The 22,307-nt window shown below is 37.0% G+C and overlaps 1 protein-coding gene across 2 annotated transcripts in view; it reads right to left on the bottom strand.

Annotated features, from left to right (window-relative positions):
- CDADC1 (cytidine and dCMP deaminase domain containing 1) overlaps positions 1-22,307 on the bottom strand; it is a 45,680-nt gene that overhangs the window by 13,015 nt on the left and 10,358 nt on the right. For both annotated transcript variants that reach the window (XM_029936779.1, XM_029936780.1), the window contains 3 exons: positions 12,825-13,002; positions 5,503-6,072; positions 424-473 (listed from right to left, as the gene is read on the bottom strand). In XM_029936779.1, the coding sequence (XP_029792639.1) occupies positions 424-473; positions 5,503-6,072; positions 12,825-13,002 (798 nt within the window). The remainder of the gene's footprint in view (positions 1-423; positions 474-5,502; positions 6,073-12,824; positions 13,003-22,307) is intronic.

Genomic DNA, 22,307 nt, shown 5'->3' with positions numbered 1-22,307 from the left:
AGAATAGCACCGTACCTCCTCCAAGAATATTTTACTCATTTCTCCAACCGGTGTAGAGATTCTGCCCCATGCTCTCCTAGTGTCATGTCATAATTACAGTTATATACCAAACCTTTTTTTGTTCCTCTATCTCCATTAATAGACTATTTAAGGTCACCAAGGGCAGAAAATGTGGTCTTTACATCCCCACTGTTCATTGTGGCACAGTGCCTACCCTGAGGGAGATGTTTAATAAATGTTTGCTAAATCAATTAATCTACCTAGACAATTGTTAAGAGAATGACCAAATATTTATAGAATTTAATAAATGTACCAAAAAGAGATATCAACCCCAATGGGTCAATAAAATGTAATGCACTTAAGACTGAACTAGGTTTAAACAAAATCAAGGTTAAATGTTGAAAGAATTATTTTCATGCTTACAGATTTTCCTTCTGCCCAAATGACTGCTCCAACTCCAGTTTTATGATCCTCTGAAAGATAAATATCATTTAACACAATAAGAATCAATGATTTGTGCATTTCAGAAATACATGTTTCCAAAAACAATACATATTATTGAAACATAATTCACAATTCATTAATTATAGAAATAAATACTTTCTAATTACTAAATAAATTTATTTAGTAAACGTTCACCTCTAAAGTAAATACTTTCAGGCATGGAATATGGGGACCAGGTACTAAATAGCCAACACAGTGTCACTACCAACCCATTCACACATGATCTATATGCTGAGCTCATTACAAGCAGTTCCCACAGTCAGAGCACCACAAAGCTTTAATCAGAACTGAGTGTAATTTTATAGATTCTCCAGCAACAAATCAGTTTCTAAAAGACTATTTCTAACAGATGATGAAATTGGCTTAAAAAGAATTTCCTGAACTAATGAATTTAATGTAACAATAATTCACAACAATCAAATCTGTCTTCTAGCATTTTTTATGCTCTAATCCTAGAAAATACATTTTATGGAAATATTGTAGCTAGGATATAAAGCTCAAACTTATAATACAAACAAAATCAAGTTTTTATGGGCTTTCATAGCTATATGAAAGTCCTTTCCCGGACCTTCAGACTTTACCTTAAGGGGAAAATAATTCCAACTTAGTGAATGATGCTCATTTCTAAATCAAGTGGCAGAAGTTATAAACATAAGGTTAAAATTTCCCTGCAGAACCAAAACCTCTACAACAAATAAAGCTCTATTCCTTAAAACCATGAATCTGAAACAGAAAGTTTTAAAAAACCAAAATAGAAATTCTGCATATCAAGAATTGACTTTTTCCTTCTATTAATACAAGGATAAATTTCCAATTTCTAAAGACAGTTATACAGTAATTATGAAAACGACAATCTTTATCAAAATCTTAATAAGGGAAAGGATTGATGTAATTAAGTAGGTACATTTACACAGAGACGTAATAATCATCTGTGAACTTACTCTAGGGCATTTTCATACCGGTAAGCATTAAATGAAACTGCAGTCTCATCCTACCACTTCCTAAAAGTTAATCCCTCCTTCCTCCAATGATAACTTTATTCTATCTAGGTATTAAAAACTAGTTTGCCTTTATATGTTAATTTTTAAAAATTATGGCACTTTAATGAAATTCCCCATCTTCTGTTTTTACAATTATATCACAAAGCACTTGTGTAATTTATTTTAAGCACTTTTTACCCATTATCTCATTTTTACCATAGAGGTAAAGCAGGTAAGATTTCCTTTTCTAGATGAGAAAATGGGCAAAGTAATCAAGTGACTAAAATGTAGCACACTACATGTAACCTTCTCCACCCTTTGATGTTAATGTCATAACAAAGATTTCCCTTTACTGAAAGCCCAACTAAGACAATGGTGAAAAGTTCCTGAATTCAGGAAATATATGGTCTGATGTGGGAGGGAGATAGGAAGAATGAGACTCATAAGCACCTATGTGCTGTGCTTGTGCTAGAATGGAAATGAACACCATGCTGGGAATGGAGGGTATGGGAAGGCTTATTCTAGAGTGGAGATTCATGGAAGGGATTTTTGATGTAAACAAAATTTTGTTCCTTCCAAGACATTCGGAATATAACATAAGGGTGGAAAAGAATATAATTATGGCTTGATGTTCATTTCTAAGGCAAGTGGCATAATAAACATAAGATAATATTTCCCTGAAAAACCAAAACCTTTAAGTAAAATTATCCTTAACACATGTATAAACCTGAACCAAAAAAAAAGAGAGACTGAAATATAAATTCTTCATATTAAGAGTCTATTTTTCCTACCATTGACATGAAGTATTTTTCACGTAATGTTTCTTTAGTCTCTGGAGCCACTTTTTCTATTTCAGTCTGGGGACAGACTAAACCTTGTCAGGAGGGGAAAAAATGTGATTTCCCTCAGTATGTGGCTCTACAGCCTAGCTAAGGTTAGTTAAACCAACAGAATATTCTTTTCTATGTCTTCTAAAGTCAAAATAAAATTTCATCCATGTTAGATGGAGTAGATTTCACACAGCTCCAAGGCTGGATGACAGATGAGGTAATTTCTCAAGAATCTTTTCTTCTCGGCAATTTTTACAGAAATTGCTCCCCATGATCTGCTCATTCACACGTTTTCTCTGCATACCTTTGAAGGAAAAGGTCAACTTATATTCACTGAGCCAAATTCCTGAGACTCCAATCACCAAAATCAGAGAACTTTTTCCCCATGATCCTACAACACAAGTGTGGTTATTTTAGCTCCTGATTCTGCAGTCATGTTAACATTCGCCCAGGTGTGGTCCACAACCACTTCATCAGAAATCACTGGATGTCTGCTAACAGGACTCCTGGCTCCCAGGGAAATCCCCTGAAGTGACCTTCCCGAAGGAGTCAGGCAGGGCTCTGGAACCCGCATTTTTCATGAGCATCCCCTCTGAGTCATAGGCAGGCTATGACAATAACCAAGTTGACAATAACCAAGTTATGATTTGAAACAGTTAACTTTCATGGCTACTCCAACCTAGTTTCACCATCAATGTTGTGGTTCACGAGGAAGGCATAATCCTCAGCTTTGGAAAACACTGTCTAAGGGAAAAGGGGACCCCAAAAAAGATTTAAATTTTTTTCTTAAACCAGGTAGACAAGATACAATGCCTTCCTCTTTTTTCCCCCTCTAGAGTCTAAATGAATTGTCACGTTTTTGCTACCTCTCAGTTTAATGACACCTCTGTGGATTTTATTTATTCATCATTTAAAACACAATTATTAAGCACCAGCTTCTCAATTACTTTTAAAACTCTGTTGTTAGAGGTTCTGAAGTTCATTTTACTTCTATTTTTAAATAAAATAGTTTAATGAAATGGTGTCTTCACCTATAGGGTGAAATAAAGTCAAAGCAAGCTAAACAGTGTGAAATTTAAAAGCCTGAGTTATTAGGATTCTCTATCATGGGGGGAATCTACCTTGCTGGACTGCCCTCAGTGTTAAATGAGATACATATATAAATTGCCCTGCTCTGACACTTCTAGCTGCTCAATCAATCGTTACTGTTGTACAGGTCCAGAATTCGTTATCTGAAATCCCTTTTATCAAGTTTTTCTTTTTTGACAGCTTGATGTACTTATTTCATGGCCACACCTGATCAAATATTTAGTGCAAATATTCATACATTCTACTCCACATGTATGTGCTTGATTATAATGCACTGTACCAGGCCCCCTGGAGTGCTGTGTCATATCATATACATGTTCCAGATTACCTCTCTAAAATCCTGAAAAATTCTGAACTCCTTTTCATCTGGCTTCAAGAATTTTAGATAAGGGATTGTGGACCATTTACGTCTGGATATTAAAAGATTTCCTTTATCCATTCAGCACACCATGCTTAGTGCTAAGGAAGAGGTGACCGTTCTTTTCCCTGGGAGAGCAGACAGTGGAGTGAAGTGCATTACAGAGAGCTGCATCCTATTCAAGATCTGGGTTCCAGGCAAAAAAGCCATCCACGATCAAAAAATTAACCTGGGAAAATCTTTTAAGTTACCCATCAAGTGAAGAAGCACAACTTTATGTATAGAACTCTGCACAGAAATAGTGGATACATTTATAGAGTATCTTATAAAGAATATAGATGCAAATATATACCTATACAACACTGCATCTTTACACACTGGAATCATAAAGGGTATGATGAAATGTTCTCCTATGAGAAGAGGTGCTAGATCAAGTAATAGAACAGTAGATTTTGATCTCCCAGTTTACGCTCACTCTGGAATCAACTGAATTCTAATTAGCAAAGAATTAGTGAATTATAGCTGTAACAGTGGCTCCTGTTTATGTCCCTTCAGAATCATTTAGAGAAAAATTCTTTGCAAAGCTGATTTTGGCAGAGACTAACGTGCAGTCCACGATACAACATAATTACATTAAATCAGACTTAATACACAGTTGTTTGGAGTCCTATAGATTATGCCTGTAGTAGAACCACATTCTTTAATAAGAGTTGAGTGATTATTAACCCTGCTGAAAGGCAGAATCCTTTGCAGAACTCTAAAAATTCATAAGCCTAGGCCACACCCTCAGGAACTCTGTTCAGTAGGTCTGGGTTGAAATTTGAGTATTTGTACTTTTAATAAAAGTTTTGATTCTGATATGCTGTCAGTTGAAAATCTCCATTCTACCGAAAGTATTTTGTGGTCTTTGTTTAGAATATACTGCAGACCAGTGGGACTTGTATGGACCTTTCTTTAAGATTTTCTTTCTTCTCCTTCTTCCTTGGGATAAGCTAAAAAAATTCTCCTTTCACCAAATCTTACTCTACTGTTCCTAGCTGTTATTTTTCCCCCTTTATTTCAAAGTTGCACTTAAAAAAAGTGATCAAGACTCCACTTTGAAAAATCTTATGTCTGGTAGCACGTGACAATGTTCTCTAATTGGAAATACAGATGCCACTTTCATCACAATAAAGAAAATTCCCGGGTAACAGTTTCCTTTTGCACATATACACTCATGCACAACTTAATAAAGTAAAAAGTGTTTGATTTCTCAACTTGCTGATGGAAGACATACCAGCAATGGGAAGAATTTGTCAATATTCCTTTACTTTACTTCTGTTATTTTGAATTCATTTTTTATTGTGAAGATTTTCAAAGTTTTTATTAAATACTAAATACATACAAAATATTGAAGAGTTAATTAAAAATGAATGATTTTTGGTTCTCTTCTTGTTTTTGTCCCATCTCTAGCGTAGGGCTCTATAAACAATGAGAATACGAAAGCAAGAAGCAGAAAGGGCCTACATAATCAGGGCCTCACTTATAAATGTAGCACTGAATATAAGACCACAAGGAATCCTAAAACTGCTGAGTTGTCTACTCAAGGGTCTCACTAACTTCTATAGATATAATGACCAGTAAAACTTCAGTATCAAGAGTAAATGAACTCTACCATGGATGAGATGAATACGATTTTACTTCTGAGACAAATACAACCCAATCAATCAGCCCCAATTTATGTACTAAGCATGTAACTCACCAGTTCGATACGCCAATAACCTGGCCTGAACCATGCAGTGCCTTGCAATTTCTTGTGGCAAACTTTCATTGTGAGTTTCATTAATCTGTTCGGTATTACCACAATAAAATCCGTAGTGCTTAAAGTTGGGCACACTGGAAGCTACTGTGGCCAAAAGTAGGATAAGGTCTTTCATGTTTTGCCTTAGATTGCTAAAGTATGGATTTTCACATAGGTTCTCCAAACCTATAGTCATCAGTATTTGCTTATGCATTTCTTCATTTGGAACCAAAAATAACATTTCAAATTCTTTTATTCTTTCTTGTTTACATTCAGAATAAAAGTCAACGTTAGCATCCGGCAGTGTTTTTGCAATTTTTTGAATAAAGTCACATTTGTAAGAGGTCTCCTCTACAAACTGCACCATATAGCACACCAAAGGCTGAAGTAAGACACACACGTGGGCCCGACTGTTTGACTTCAATCTTTCCACTGCTTTGGCATCTAACTTTGCATCTTCAGAACTAGAAACCTCAGTAAGCAAACTTATTTCTGGATCAGCAGGCCAGTATGAAATTCGGTTAACTCCAGCTGAAATACAAAATATGAAAGATAGTTATCAGACACATGATGAAATTAAGGGTTTTCTTGATAAATCCACCATATCATTGTGGTAGATCTAGAGGTCCCAATTTAATAAATGTCTATTATGAAGTCTATTATAATACAGAGGGTTGGCAAACTATACAAATCTGTCCCGTTGCCTGTTTTTCTATAGCTGGGAGGTTTAAGAATGGATTTTATAGTTTTCAATAATTGCAAAAAATCAAAAGAACAGTGTTTTGTGACACATGAAAATTTTATGAAATTCAAATTTCGGTGTCCATAATTAAAGTTTTATGGGAAAACAGACTCAACCATTCATTGACATAGTCTCTAGCTGCTTTTGCACTACACTGGAGTAGCTGACCATACGGTCTGCAAAGCGTAAAACACTGACCATCTAGTCTTTTATAGGAAGAGACAGCTGACCCCTAACAAAGCTCATGGAAGATATTTCAGTGGAATCACTGGCTTTGCTAAGTGTGGTGCCAAAGCCCAGTGTCAGGACTATATACCAGAGCCCTACAAGTAATCAAGTGCCTGCTTTTAGGAATATCATAGCCAACAACTGAGATTGTCTAGAGTTTGTATTTGAAATAAACAATTCATCCATATGTGAAAAAATGTACCTATACTCTGAATTCTTCCTCTGGGAAGCTACTCTAAGAAATAATTCTAAATAGAAACAGAAAATAATTCATGCATGCATATATTTAGTGGAGCACTATTTAAAACAGTAAAAATATGGAAAAAACATAAATGGTCAAAATAATGTGAGGGCAAGAGTGTGTGTGTGTAGGTGTGTGTGTTGGGGGGTTGGGGAAATAATATTAATTTTTTAAGTCCACAAAATTAAAAAGAAAACAATAAACTAGATTTTTCAATGTGACAGTAGGTTAGTAATCTTTAATATAGAGAGAAGATTTTTATTAGCAACATATACAAATTGACAAAAACAATAAGGCCTCAAGAGAGGCAAAATGATATGATCAATTTACAAAATAGAAAACAAAACTAGATTACAAACAGATGAAAAAAATATTTTGAATTAAAGATGAAACAATAAGATGCCTTATAAAGTGTACAGCGTTAAGCACCCAAAATGTTCATCAATTAATTAGTTGTTTATAAAGAGACCCCTTTGCTAATATCTCATACAATTTCAGCTAAAAGAGACTTTGTGCCCAGAAGTGAAGACAGATGGCCCATATGGTGTCCTACATTCAAAGTAACAGATGAACTAAAAAGCCTTAGTTCAACAAGGGCACATTTCTATCTACCCCCTGCTACTCCTGAGTCTTCCTATGGCTTGGGTTATAAATCAACTTTGAAGGCCTCAGAGCTAATATCAGAATGTTTCCTGTGGCTGCATTTCACCTTCCCTCTGTTGGAGTTCTTATAATCCATTTCCTACTCAGTAGTGATAGTCAATCTTCCATTGAAGCATCTGGTATCTTCTAGTGATCCTGATTTAACGAGAAGAGGGGATGACTAGTTTTTGAACAGATGTTCCTGTACCAGTGGCAAATGCTAAGAAGAGGTTTTCAGATTTTTTGGTCTCGGATGTCGTTACACTCTTAAAAATTAAGAACTCCAAAGAGCTTTGTTTATGTAGATTATACCTACTGATATTTTACTGTATTAGAAAATTCAAATTTCAAAAAATATTTATTAATTCATTAAAGGAATAGAGAACATACTATACATTAATAAAAGTAATAGTTTAATTTTTAAAAAAGTGTATTTTCCAAAACAGCAACAAAATGTAGTTGAGAAGAATGGCATTGTTTTAACTGTTTACAAATTTCTTTATTATTTAGCTTAACAGAAGACAGCTGGGTTCTCAAATCTGCTTCTGCTTTCAATCTGTTGTCATAGGTTGTTTTCACTGAAGTATATGAAAAGTATCCAGCCTCACAAAGATGTGTAGTTGAAAAAGGAATATTTTAACAGCCATTTGGGGTAATTGAATATTCTTCTTTGACACTACATAAAAATTTGACAAGGGATAGTTTCTTTATTATTTTTTAATTTTTTAAATGTTTTATTTATTTTTGATACAGAGAGAGACAGAGCATGAGAGGAGGGGCAGAAAGAGAAGGAGACACAGAACTGGAAGCAGGCTCCAGGCCCTGAGCTAGCTGTCAGCACAAAGCCTGATACGGGGCTTGAACCCATGAATGTGAGATCTGACCTGAGCCGGAGTCGGAGGCTCAACCGACTGAGCCACCCAGGCGCCCCAACAAGGGATAGTTTCTTAAAGGTTAGCTACAATGTAGAATCTGAAATACAGTAACAAACCTTTTGCATAGTTATATTAAAGTCCACTGGTTTATTGTGCACTTAGAATGGCACTTTCACTCATGCATGATTTTGTAGCATCATGCGTTGGTCATTTGGAAATACTGGTTTACTGATTTTACTATATTAAAAAAAGTCCTATTCATTATATTACCATCATTGATATCACATCAAAAGAGTCTTTAAGTGTTGGGAAGCTACATGTTGCTCATGAAAGTGGATATGAGTTTTTTCAAAATTTTAATTTTCACTTGAAGACTCAACTTTTTTTAAAAGTTTTATTTATTTATTTTGAGAGATTGTGTGCACACGAGTGGGGGAGGGGCAGAGAGAGAGGGAGAAAGAGTCCTAAGCAGGACTCAAACCCATGAACTGTGAGATCATGACCTCAGCCAAAATGAAGAGCTGGACGCTTTAACCGACTGAGTCACCCAGGCGCCTCTTGAAGACTCAACTTTTATTACTGGGAACAAATACCATCAGTTGTTTGGAGAGAATGCTCCCAAACAGCCAAGTCTAAAAAATTACAGTTTGTTAGTTCACAGTGTTCCATGAAAAAACGTGGAAAGTTCAGTTCATAACATAAGCATAAAGAGTTAGAAAAAGAGAGAAGTCATTTTAGGTTCCCAGCTATGCTCCTCAATCTATGCCTGACCAGCTCGAGTCACCCTGGCACACTTCTTGCAGAACTTCCTAGGAAGTGTCAGAATTACAAAGAAATGCAAAAGGATTTAAGGGGTGCCTGGGTAGCTCAACTAGCGGTTAAGCATCTGACTTCAGCTCAGGTCATGATCTCACCGTTAGTGAGTTTGAGCCTCAGACCCCGTAAGGGGCTCTGTGCTGACAGCTCACAGCCTGGAGCCTGCTTCAGATTCTGTGTCTCCACTCTCTCTCTCTCTCAAAAGTAAATAAACATTAAACAAATTTTTTTTTAATGCAAAAGGATTTAAGAGAACAAACGGAAAGCAAAAACTAACAATCTCTACCAGGACTGGAAATAGCCTAATCATTTCAGTCACAGTAATTCACTGGTAAAAACTCACAGTGCTGTTTCAAAAGTAAACAAGGCCCTTCATTCCTTACCAGAGATAAGGAGCCCAAGACCCCATCCAGTCGATACCAGCTCTCAGTGCTTGCCCGTGGCCCCTTATTTGCTGCAAATAAAGTTTGCTTTGTGTGACAATTCCTCCAGGAGCCGACTCATAAACTCCAGTTAGCTCAAGACACAATAACTCAAACAACTGAGCATATTAGTGGTTTTCCTTCAGGCAACCTTCATACTCAGGTTTGTAGCACAAGTGCTTTAGGTCCACCTCCTACTTTTTTCCACACTAAATACTTTAAAAATGTGTACTCAAGGGTGGGGATTTAACAAAATTAGTAATTTTTACTGTTTCATCAAGGACAGTCTTACATGAAACCCTCTTTTTTATTTAAGTTTATTTATTTATTTTGAGAGCGAGAGAGAGAACACAAGCAGGGAAGGGGCAGAGAGAGAATCCCAAGTAGGCTCCATGCTGTCAACACAGAGCCTGATACGGGTCTCTATCTTACCAACCATGAGATCATGACCGGAGCTGAAATTCAGTGGGACACTTAACGAATTTGAGTCACTGTGCCGCCCCATAAAAACTTCTTTTTTAACTCCAAGTTTGTGGCCATGAAGAGTACAAGGACTATATTGCCTTGATTCATACTATGGCAACAATTTTACTCATCATTGTTAGGGTATTATTAGTATAAATGTAGTATCACTATTAAAACAATTTGATCTGTGGACTATCAGGAATCCATAAACCACACTTTGAGAACCACCAAGCTTTAGAAATGTTTCCTTTGCAACTGACTTAATAGTAATTGCAACTAAAGTAACTTTGTTATAGCATGGGGTTAAACCATGACCCTTCTCAAGATAAAATATATAAGCCTAATATAACTGCAATTATATTTATATATGGGTCTAACATTAACATGAAAGCATTTCCATTGTAGGTCCTTCCTGATTTTCCACACTTCATTATTTGTTCTGCCAGGTTCAAATGTCTTAACTCAAAGATGTCAAGCGGTGGTGAGTTACTTGCACTCCCCTATTTTCTAATTCTTTCTTTCTAATTCTGATCTCTACTAGCTTTGAGGCTATTAAGAGTGCTTTCAGCATAGTCAGCTCAGCACAAAACACAACTATGCTCTATTCATTTTTCTCCCTTGACTTTAGAAGAGATCAGTCAACAAATGTTTTGCTCTTTTCACATTCTTTTCTTTCTCTATCAATGCCACCATCTCCACCCTATCTTATACCACTTTTAAAGGGGCCTAATGAGCTTTCAATCTCTTATCTTTCTCTGTTTCAATTCAATAAAAAAATTCAAAAGCAATAATAGTAATTTTAGTCATGGTACATCCTGCTCAAGAAGGTTCCGTGGCTCTATATTATCAATAATAGGGTTTATAGGTCAATTAACACAAGTGACCTAAGTAAAATGAATATCCAATCTGCACCAATAATTGGTAAAAAAAAAAAAAAAAAGAACAGAAAAAACATCCCTATCTCTCTATTCATAATGGCAGGGGAAAGACTCTAGAATCCAGTATCTGTGCTCTACCTGCTTGAACTATTTGCTGCAGGCCAGGAGGCTCTGGCCATATGACCATTTCTTCTGGAAGTGCCTCACTTGTATTTCAAGGGCATTGCCTTTACTATGGATCTGATCTTTACTCTTAAGACTTTCATGTAAATAAACATAGCTCTTCCTCAAAACAAGTGGAAGAACTCTGTTCTCTAAGACAAAGCCCAAAGGCCATTCCATGTTTTTCAAAGTTCTCCACTAAAGTCCCAACCTACCATTTTAATCTATCTGCCACTATTCTTTCCAATAATAATTCTCCATTTCAAACCACTGACGCCCAGAACCTTGCTTCTCACAAACTGATAACCTCACATGTACTGTCTCCCTGACCAGGAGTGTGTTCTTCCTCCTCTACATCTGACCCATCAAGAACCAGTTTAGGCCCCAGCCTTTCATAATATGCCAACCTGCATGGATCACTGTTTTGCTTCTGAGTTCATGTATTACTTAACAGCCTCTATCACTCATTTGGTATTTGATTATGTGTTACATTAAATTGTAATACAAATAACCCAAACAGCAACTTGAAGGAAAGGATTAATAAGTATATAAGCCTTTTTTTTCCTCCCTAGAAACTTTCCAAACCCTATCTTTTTGGGTTTTTAAGGAGGCCTCATTATAGAGGCACAGCTGATTAAATTATTGACACCAGTAACTGAACTCAAACTCCAGTCCCTCTCTCCTTTCCCAGAGGTCTGAGGAGTGAGGTTGAAATTTCCAACCTTCTGGTCACCCACTTAGCTGCCCTGGCAACCAGGCCCCCAGCAGTGGAATTTCCCAAAAGTTACTTCTCTAACAAACTCAGGTGTGGTTGAAAAGGGCTTGTCAGGAGTAACAAGACACCTCTATCACTCCGGAAATTCCAAGGCTTTTAGTTGCTCTGTGACAGGAATGGGATGAAAACCAAATATATAATTCATGTTCTCCGTTACAACATCACGCTGCCTATGTAAAAGATATATTTTTTAAATGGGAGAATGGTCTGAATACTTACCTGGCTACAAAATAAATCATAAGGGGCACCTGGGTGGCTCAGTTGGTTATTTCAGCTCAGGTCATGATCTCATGGTTCATGTTATTGAGCCATGCGTCGGGCTCCATGCTGAGCACAGAGCCTGCTTGGAGATTTTCTCTCTTCCTCTCTCTCAGCCCCTCCCCTGCTTGTGTGTGCTCTCTCTCAAAATAAATAAATAAAGTTTAAAAAAATGGAATCATAAGCATAATAAACTTCTGATGTAGCAGAGATAAATAGTTAAACGTTAACAATGTGTGCCTCTTCTTCTGAAGTACAGAATAGTCACTGGGAGATAGACGCTTGGCCAGGAACAATAGAGCCCACAGTGGATGTGAACAGAAAGGCCAGTCTTTGTAGGAGCAGGTATGCCTCCCTATGCTCTGTCTCCATCGGCCTCTGGATGGAGGGAACTCAAGGCTCTAGAAGACAACAGTGGCAATGTGACAGAGGATGCCTACGCTGGTGAACCAGCCGCATGGAGAAAAGCTGCTTGCTGTTCACCAGCACCTATGTTGGATTATTACCTGGGTGATAAAGGTGTAGCGTGTTAAGCCACTGAAATGTTGGTGTTTGTTACAGCAGCTAGCATTAGTCTACTAATACATGAAGAGTCATCTAAGCAGTCAGTGGCAGGGCTGAGACCAGAATCCATGTTTTCTGACACTGCTTACAGTGTATCAACTGGATTCTGTTATGTAGTTATAGTTCTCAATTATCTCAGGGGCGTGGAGGCAATTTATCTTGATTATTCTTAGATAAATACTATTACTCCCCAACCAAGCTTTTTATACACTTACCATTTACAATCATTTTCAAACAAGCAGAACATGGTTTTCTGGAAAAATAAAGATCACAGTTTTTCAGCCTTGACCCATGTTTTATAAGAGCAATTTTCCCAGCATGTAAATCTTCACTAGAACAATGGAGACCAACAATTTTCATGTTTTTCACCACCACAAGGCCAGTTCTCTTCACCTACATTAAGATACAAAATAATAATGTATTAGTTATAACATCTGTTAAAAAAGAGACAACAGGCCCCAAATGGAGTAATTTGTGCTAACCCCATGTCATCAGACTGAGGCTTAATACCTAACGGCAGTTTCATCCTCTTCCAGTAACATAACAACCAATCAGACTTGAATTTCATGGTCAGCTAGTGGGGAAATCCACCTGGTAGACTCCTGCAGTCCCCTGAAGGAAGGTGACCTTGGCTAAAATAATCCACTTTTTGCTAGTAGCTTCTTTTTCCTGCCCCTTCTGCTTGTAGAAGTCTTCCATTTTCATAGCTTTGTAGAGCTCTTCTCTACTTACTAGATGGGATGCTGCCCAATTCATGAGTCATTGAATAAAGCAATTAGATCTTTAAATTTACTGTTGAATTTTGTTTTTGTTTTTTAACAGATTTGGTGGCGCAATTGGATCCAAAGGAAAACTTCTGATGGCTTCGGGGACAATAAGAAACACAAATGTGATATCCGTGACCCCTTTGAACTCTTTGTCATTCTTGCCATTTCTAAGGGCCACGCACTAAGTTTCTCTTGGTTCTGAGCTCTGCTTTCTTTGCACCTAATCTGATTGACTTTTCAGTCAAAAATTCCCCATTTGCCTGGAAATCCCAGCCCTTGATTTAGCTCCCAGATTCCACATTGGGAACTCCTGGTAGGTTCGATCTATAGCTTCCCAGTGTGTGGAATCCCGGGCTATGGTCCCCATTTGTTGAGATTTGGTAGTGGTACGCACCAGGCCTTCTCCTGGGCAGGTTGGGGAACATCTTTTCGTTATTGCTAGTGTGTTAAGGTGAACATGTCTGTCTTAATTTTTGTAGATAAAGTCTATTGCTAATTGGAATCCTGGAGACCAAAAGCTGTAAAATTGGTGGACACGGATTGAACACTTAAAACGTATTTGTTTACCACCTAACTCTAAGACTCCTGTATTAGGATAAGATGGTTGATACATTGACGCTAGGTCACCCACCAACCTCAGAAAATTTTGGTACAACTATGTACAGTGTAAAACACCACACAATCCCCAACTCAGCAGCATGTCCTTTTTAGGTATTAATCTACCTCTGAGAAACCCACTTACCTTAAGAGGAAAAAGAGAGAGAGGTCCTTAAATTCCAGAGCATACCACTTCTAGCACACTTTAATTTTTTTATTTTTTATTTATTTTTATTTTTTTATGTTTTTTTATTTATTTTTGAGAGACAGAGACAGATGAACAGGGGATGGTCAGAGACAGAGGGATATGCACTTTAATTTTTTTATTTTTTATTTATTTTTATATTTTTATGTTTTTTTATTTATTTTTGAGAGACAGAGACAGTATGAACAGGGGAGGGTCAGAGAGAGAGGGATATGCAGAATCGGAAGCAGGCTCCAGGCTCTGAGCTAGCTGTCAGCACAGAGCCCGACATGGGGCTCAAACCCACAAACTGTGAGATCATGACCTGAGCTGAAGCCGGACACCCAACCGCGTGAGCCACCCAGGTGCCCCACACTTTCTTATTTTAAGTCTAAAGATTATAATCCTGGAAGCTATAAATATCTACAAAATGACAAAATCTTACTAAGCTTATTTCGTGTCCTTAAGAAGCTGGCTTGGTAACCATCAGGTTGAGGGCCCCAAAATATGGCCAGACAGACATGTGGGCTGCATCTCTTTACCACTATCTATGGCATGACAGAAAATATGGGTTAAACTCCATTTTTGGGTACGGTGCTACCAAACTGCTATAAGCCTTCAGGTAAATTACAACCTAGAACTCAATGGACATTGAGGAATGGTTGAACCAGTTAGGATCATTCTAAAAGCAAGAGTTCCCAAATCAAACGGAATGGTTTGTACTTGTTTTAAGTTGCATGCAGAAACCTCCAAAAGGCTTCAAAATTCCAAAATATCTTCATTGAAAGATTTGTTGCAAAAGGCTCATGAAAATTAAAAACACAAGAGGTACATAAAATAAGACTATAAGACTGAGTTAACTCCTGCTGCTACCCTCTATCCTCCTTTATTTAAGTACTCATTTTAGTAATTCTCTGAGTCATCTTTCCACTCTGAGAAGACTGCAAGACCATAATCAAAAGCCCAACAAGTTGGTGGCCTTACACACACCCTTGTCTCTACCCTTAAAGGAGGGTTGACAGGATTCTGAGGGAGTGTCAGGTAAATGCTACCTATTCCCTTAAATAGCCAAGGGAAACTGAAGTTAAAAATTAATGGAAAACCTTGCCAAATTTTGAAAGATACCAGAGCTATGTCCTACTTTTCACTCCAGGGGGTGCCTGCAGATGTGTCCTAAGAAAGATGAAGCTGCTTCAGTGTGAGAACGCTTACCAGGGTCTGTTCTCCTGGATCTCTATCCACAGTAACCAGTAGAGAGAAAAAAAAAAAAAGATCTTTTGTACTCTATTTGGGGATGCCCCTGGAGTCCAAGGAGTTATTTAAAACTGCCAGGAATATTTACTGAATGTCTCAGCTAAAAACTGACAAGGTATTTACAAGGATTTTTTAAAGTAGCTGGTCCTGTGATCAGAAGTTGGCCAGATTAAACGCTGGTATTCAAGGCTTGTTAGGAGCTTTTCTTAGGTATTCTCCCCTAAGCTAATAGAAAAACTGAATACAGAGGAAAAGAAAAAAAAACTGCCCAAGCTTTTGTGGAAGGGTTTACTAAAACATTACAAAGAAAAACAACTCAAAATCCAGAACATAGAAATCTTTTGAATTCCACCTGTGTTGGAAATATTTTCACTGATATAAAAAGCATATTGAAAATAATGTGGTTGGATGGGTGGACCAACCTATGAATTTAAGTTACAATCCAATTCCTTGAGAAATTAAAAGCAACTGTTCTTATCTTACAGATCTTTGCAAAACCAGAAATGCAGCCCTAGAAACAATTCAAAGGCCACCCACCCTTTTTATCAATCCCCCAAACTCCCACATTTATCTCAAAAGCTTGTAAGTAGTTTTGGAGGAACTTATGTTCTTTCCCTAGGCCTTTGAGATGTACATGTTTTGGGGAGCCTGGGTGGCTCAGTTGGTCGAGCATCCGTCTTCAGCTCAGGTCATGATCTCACGGTTCGTGGCCCGCGTCGGGCTCTGTGCTGACAGCTAGCTCAGAGCCTGGAGCCTGTTTCAGATTCTGTACCTCCCTTTCTCTCTGACCTTCCCTGCTCACGTTCTCTCTGTCTCTCAAAAATAAATAAAAAACATTTAAAAAATTAAAAAAAAAAAAGAGATGTACATGTTTTACTGGGTCTTCCCCAAGAACTCTGATCAAAACCATCCCCAGTTCCTAAGATTGAAGAAAAAAGTGGGGGTGGGGGGAGACTTTTTATAAATACAAACTGCTACAGAAGGTCCCTTGTCCAAAATCTAGTTTACAATTTTCATAAAATTGCTTGTCAAGGACAAATAAAAATTTTCAATGTCTTCTCCACAAATATTCCAGAAAAAGATTTAGCCATCTGAGTAGGTAAATTTAACTCACTCCAACTGTTCTTTTATAAGCTAGTGAGTTTTGCATTATCATACCTGTCTCATGGCTACAATCTTAAAATGAAAGCTATAAGGTCCCTGTATCAGTCTATATGTTTACGTGTATCTAAGTATATGTACTGTAGATGTGTGGTATTTTCTACCTCTGGATAGTATTGCCAAAATTAATTTCTAAAAGAGCTTTATTTAATTGGCTTAAAGAAAATGAAGCATTTATATGGATTATTCATAAAATTCTCCAAAATATAATCAAAACTAACCCGAATGCTTTTCAGGTTCACATGATCTGGAAAAACATTCAGTGTTAATTTCAGTGTTATTTGAGTAACACTGTTACCATGTTATCTGTTACAAAATCTGTCAGGTGGAGAAATAACTTGGAATGATGAAATTTTCATAAGCAACTTAAATATAATTGTTCAAAATAAGTGAACTAAAAAAGATATAAGTGAGATAAAAGTTTTTGAGCAAACTTTTTAAATAGTTTCCCCAAATCTTTCTGGTAACCTGAAACCTTGATAGTTATTGAATATCTAGATTATTTCCAAATAACATAAAACACTGAAACATTAATTACTGGACATAGGTTTGTCTACTTTTTAGTTTCCTTCTATAGAGGGACTAAAAATTTGGGGGAGTTATTAGTAAACATGTTTTGTGGCACACTGAAAAATTTATGATGAGAAGGCCTATGTTTTTAGAAATTATAAAAAGGATTTATAAATTTGCCAAGCCACAGAATGTTAATCTAAAAGATAGCTCACAGTTGTTTACTTCTTTATTTTTATTAGAAATTAAGGTCTTGAAGGGTTAAAAATTCTAATATATTTAATTAAAGCTACTAGAAATAATAAAAGAAATTCCATGTGCAAAGGAAAGTAGGATGTGTGTTTTCAGTAAAAGAAGCTTTGAGGAATGGAGATGCATTTTTTGTTGAGGGAAAAGCAAGTAATTTTGTCCTAAAGTGAGACTGGTTATTTTAGAATGGGAAAGAGGAAAGACAAAATCTGAAGGGATACCAAAAAGATTACAGAAGATTTGTGGAAAAGGAGTCTTTGGAAAGGAATATTGTGTGTGATCAAGCTGGCTAAGATTAGAACAAATTTAATGAAGGTTTTTTTTTTTTCATTTAAAAATTTCTTTTAAGTAGGCTTCACGCCTAGCATGGGGCCCAACCACGGGCTTGAACTCATGACCCTGAGCTCAAGATCTGAGCTGAGATCAAAAGTTGGACACTCAACCCATTGAACCACCCAGGTGCCCCAAGATTTTTTTTTTTAAATGAATGTATTTTAATATCAAAAGTAAGCTGGTACAAAACTAAAATTTGGTTTTCTCTTTGTTAAAAGGATAAAGTTTTCTTGGACTATTCATCTCTTGAAAAAAGACTATAGAAAGTTTTTCTTTATCTTTTATATAATCTGCCCATAAAACAAAGATTTTGTCTCTTATCAAAATAATCTCCTGTGTTTCATGCTGTCTTTATCAGGTCTTTGATTACTTAAAAAAAGTTGATTCTTTGCTATTAAAAGAACTAATTTTTGTTTTACAACTATGTAACTTTCTGTATTTACCTTCAAAGTCTTTAATTATCACTATGGTTAAAGTAGGTAACTAAGTGTTGTTTCACAGCGACTTATGATCCTATTTGATTAAGTGTTTTAAAGCCTTTTGATATTTGTGACAAACTCCCTCCTAAAATAAAATAAAATAAAAATAAAAAATAAAACTCTAAATGAAGTCTTTTTGACCTGGAATTAACTCTGGGATTTTTCAGAAAGTCCCTGGAAAATCACAAAAGAATTGTTCTTTCTCCTTATTAAAAAGAGAGAGAGAGAGAGAGAGAGAGAGAGAGATGTTGAACTAACGAGTTCTAATTAGGCTTATCGATATGCTATTCATGAGAAGTACTGTCAAATGAGAAGTAACAATAAGCCTTTTTAATGTACTTGTGCAGGTACTGTTACAAGTGTTCCTGAAACTATAAAATTTCTGGCATCTGATATGTCCTGGTATAATATTATCAGTCATAGTTCCAGTTATTATCTTAAAATGCTGAAGGTCACAGAAATAACCAAATTTCTTTGTAATAATACTGTAATGAGCTCTCATCAGATCATTAGCAACTGAGTATTTTTAAGTCTTTTGTCATTTACATTATTGTTTTACTCAGATGCTTTTGTAAAGTGTTCCTGGAAAAGCTTCATCTTCAAGGAGATGCATGGAAAGGACTCTGACAAGTACAGGTTTCTGACAGCTTTAAGATCATAAAAGTGAACTGGGTAGGGGTGTCTAGGTGTTCAGTCAGCTAAGCATCCGACCTCAGCTCAGGTCATAATCTCATGGTTTGTGGGTTCAAGCCCTGTATGGGGCTCTGTGCTGACAGCTCAGAGCCTGGGGCCTGCTTCGGATTCTGTGTCACCCTCTCTCTCTGCCAGTCCACTGTCTCTCAAAAATAAATGTCAAAAAAAAATTTTTTAAGTATTAAAAAAAAACTGAACTGGGTAAACATTTCTAGAACTAATGGGAAAACTGGAATCTAGCAGAACAGCAATTAATACATAGTACTGAACGAACTGACAAGCAAAATTATAATTTTTTATGACTTTCTGTTTAAAGCATTGCTGCTTCTACTTTTCCAAATTTAAGGAAACCTTTCAAGTTATGTATGACTTAAAGCAATTTGATAAAGTATACCATCATATACAAAGATGAAACATTTACTTTTTCCCCTTATCTGACCCCTCCAGAATTTGGAAACTTGAGTATTCTTTCCGTGGCAATTTAGTCAGTTATTTGCTTAAGTTCAATGAGAATTTGGTCTCCTTATAACACAATTGGAAAGATCAGAGAGTACAGACTGAGTATAGACTCAGATATGACCACTTTAAGGAACTACTTGGAAAGACCAGCCTGGCACCTTGCTTACAGAGTTCCCAGCTGTCTTAACAGGTAAGTAAGGAAGGTTACCTCTTGGCAGGACTGGGAACCTCAGAATATTTGGGGGGACCCTGAGGAAAGAGAAATCTACCCACACTATAGATACTATACATAAAATCTGATGGCAAATCCTTGGCTTAGCTCCCTGGCCTCAGAGGCTTTTAAGAGATCAATAAGAGATTCCTTATGAAAAGTTCCTGCAAAGCCATATGAAAAAAGAGCTTATACGGCCAATCACTACTCTTGCTGTGCTTATGTAAATTATAAGGTCATGTTTGATGAAAACAAATTAGTTTTACTGTAATTATCTTTTAAAAAATGGGAGTAATGGTAGAAAGAAAATGTTTGCACCTTTGTCTATATTAGATTCTAATCCTTTAGTCTTTGAGGTTTTGTTATATACCTTTAAACTGGACTAGATCCTGATTTCTAGTTACCTCAAATATCTGGCTATGACTCTCCAAAATAACATTTCCTATTTTCTCCCATGCTTCTGATTTGGAATTACTAAGAACACAGACTACCCTTGAATCTCCTTAGAAGAGACTATACAAGGTCCTCCTCACTATACCGATGGCAACCAAACATCAGGGACTTGAACCCTGCGTACATATCTCACAGCTGAAGAAGGCTGTGCCTGACATATGGTCCTGTGGAAAGCTGAAGACTCAAAATCAAATTCACTGGGAAGAGAAGGAGCCAACCTTGAGGTATACTGCCTTCTCCCAAGATGTCAGATCCCAAACATTTTTAATTCCTCCTTCCCTGTCTGATCATCCTTTTACCTAATTCTTACAACATGAAGGTCTTTATGACTCTTTTGTCCATGTTGTGACTTGCTTTGGGCTTGAAAGATAATGATACCTCAGGCCATTACAAAGGGGTTAGTCCAACTTCCAAATGACTGCGGACTTGCCTTGATTGCTACCTGTATGCTCTAATACCCTTAAATTTTATTGGCCTCCATGGCTGTTACCTTTCAAGCTCTGAGCCACAGACTCAAACAGGAATTACCAGGAAGTACATGTGATTTAAAATCAGCCCCTTTTGGCAGATCCACTTCCCTGGTTAGGAGTGAGTACAAATGAGGCTATGGTAAGGAACCTCTCCTTAACTCTTTAAAGTATTACAGAATCTGCTGCTAAAAAATAGCAACCCAAAAAGATCCTTAGACCTTCTGACTAAAGTCATTCTTAGAAATAGAATGGCCCTAAATTATCTTTTGGCTGAACAAGGAGGTATCTGTGCTGCAAACAACACTACTTACAGCACTTAAATTAACACTTCTGAGGAAGTTGAAACTCAGCGACATAAAACCACTGAACAAGCCACTTGGCTTAATAAAGTGTCTCCTTCCAGGGCACCTGGGTGGTTCAGTCAGTTAAGTGTTGTTCGACTCTTGATTTTGGCTCAGGTTATGATCTCATGGTTTGTGAATCTTGAGCTCTGCATCAGGTTCTGCGCTGAGAGCATGGTGCCTGCTTGGGATTCTCTCTTCTCTCTGTCTCTTATCTACTCTCTCTTTCTCTCTCTCTTTCAAAATAAATAAATAAACATGAAAACAATTTTTTTTAATTAAAAAAGAAAAGAAAGTGTCTCCTTCAATATTTCTTTAACCTATTTAGTTTAGATTGACTTTGGTGCTGGGGACCACAGCTCCAAACACTCTCCAGATTTTGGGGATGACTCTGCTTATAATCATAGTAGTCTATATGGCACACTGTATTCTCTCAAATATAGCTTTAAATGTGTGTTCACAGCCACTAACCACCAAACAAATCATCTCCCTAAGACTGGAACACCAGAAAAGGAATGAAGACAATAACTGACTTTAAAAATGTGCATCCAAAGTCATGATATATGAACAAAAGATTCAGCAAAAAAACCCACCAAAAAAACCCCAAAAAACTAGAACTCATGATATGTGAATACCACACAAAGGACCAGCAAAAACTGCAAGAATTTCAGAGCAATAGCTAGTAAGTTATGATTGCATCTCTCAGGTAGAGTCTGAACACGAGACAACAGGCCCTAAACGGAGTCACTTGTGCTAACCCTACATCATCAGACTGTGACTTAATGCCTAACCTAACTAAATTTTTTGCCAGTCAGACTGGAATTTCCTGGTCAGCTAGTGAGGAAATCCACCTGGTAGACTCCTTTAGTCCCCCAAGAGAAGGTGACCTTGGCTAAAACAATCCACTTTTTGCTAGTAACTTCCTTTTCCCACCCCTCTGCCTGTGTAAGTCTCCCATTTTTACAGCTTTCCAGAGCTCCTCCCTATTACATAAGATGTTTCCCGATTCATGAATCATTGAATAAAACAACTAGACCTTTAAATTTACACAGCTGAGGGGCACCTGGGTGGCTCAGTTGGTTGAGCGTCCAACTTCGGCTCAGGTCATGATCTCATGGTTTGTGAGTTCGAGCCCCGCGTCGGGCTCTGTGCTGACAGCTAGCTCAGAGCCTGGAGCCTGCTTCAGATTCTGTACTTTCCTCTGTCTCTGACCCTCCTCTGCTCTCACTGTCTCTATCTCTCAAAAACAAAAATTAAAAACAAATTTACACAGCTGAATTTTGTTTTTTAACATATCTAATGATCATGTCATATATTATATTTGATTTATTAAAAAAATGAAAGTTTTGTTTAGTTCTTTATCTAGACACAGTTTGAAGAAAAGCACATTTCGCAGTAGGTCCAAAAACTTTTCTGAATGTTGGTTTTATACCAGAAACTTTCTAAATCTAGGCTTTCTCAACCAAACATGAAGGACTTAATTATCATTAATTTGTTCTACTGAAAAATAAACACACTTTAACCTAGTAAAGGGCAA

This window comes from Suricata suricatta, chromosome 4, assembly GCF_006229205.1.
Source record: "Suricata suricatta isolate VVHF042 chromosome 4, meerkat_22Aug2017_6uvM2_HiC, whole genome shotgun sequence".
Taxonomy (NCBI): domain Eukaryota; kingdom Metazoa; phylum Chordata; class Mammalia; order Carnivora; family Herpestidae; genus Suricata; species Suricata suricatta.
The sequence above is the reverse complement of the archived record's forward strand: the minus strand, read 5'-3'. Positions and strand labels throughout refer to the sequence as shown.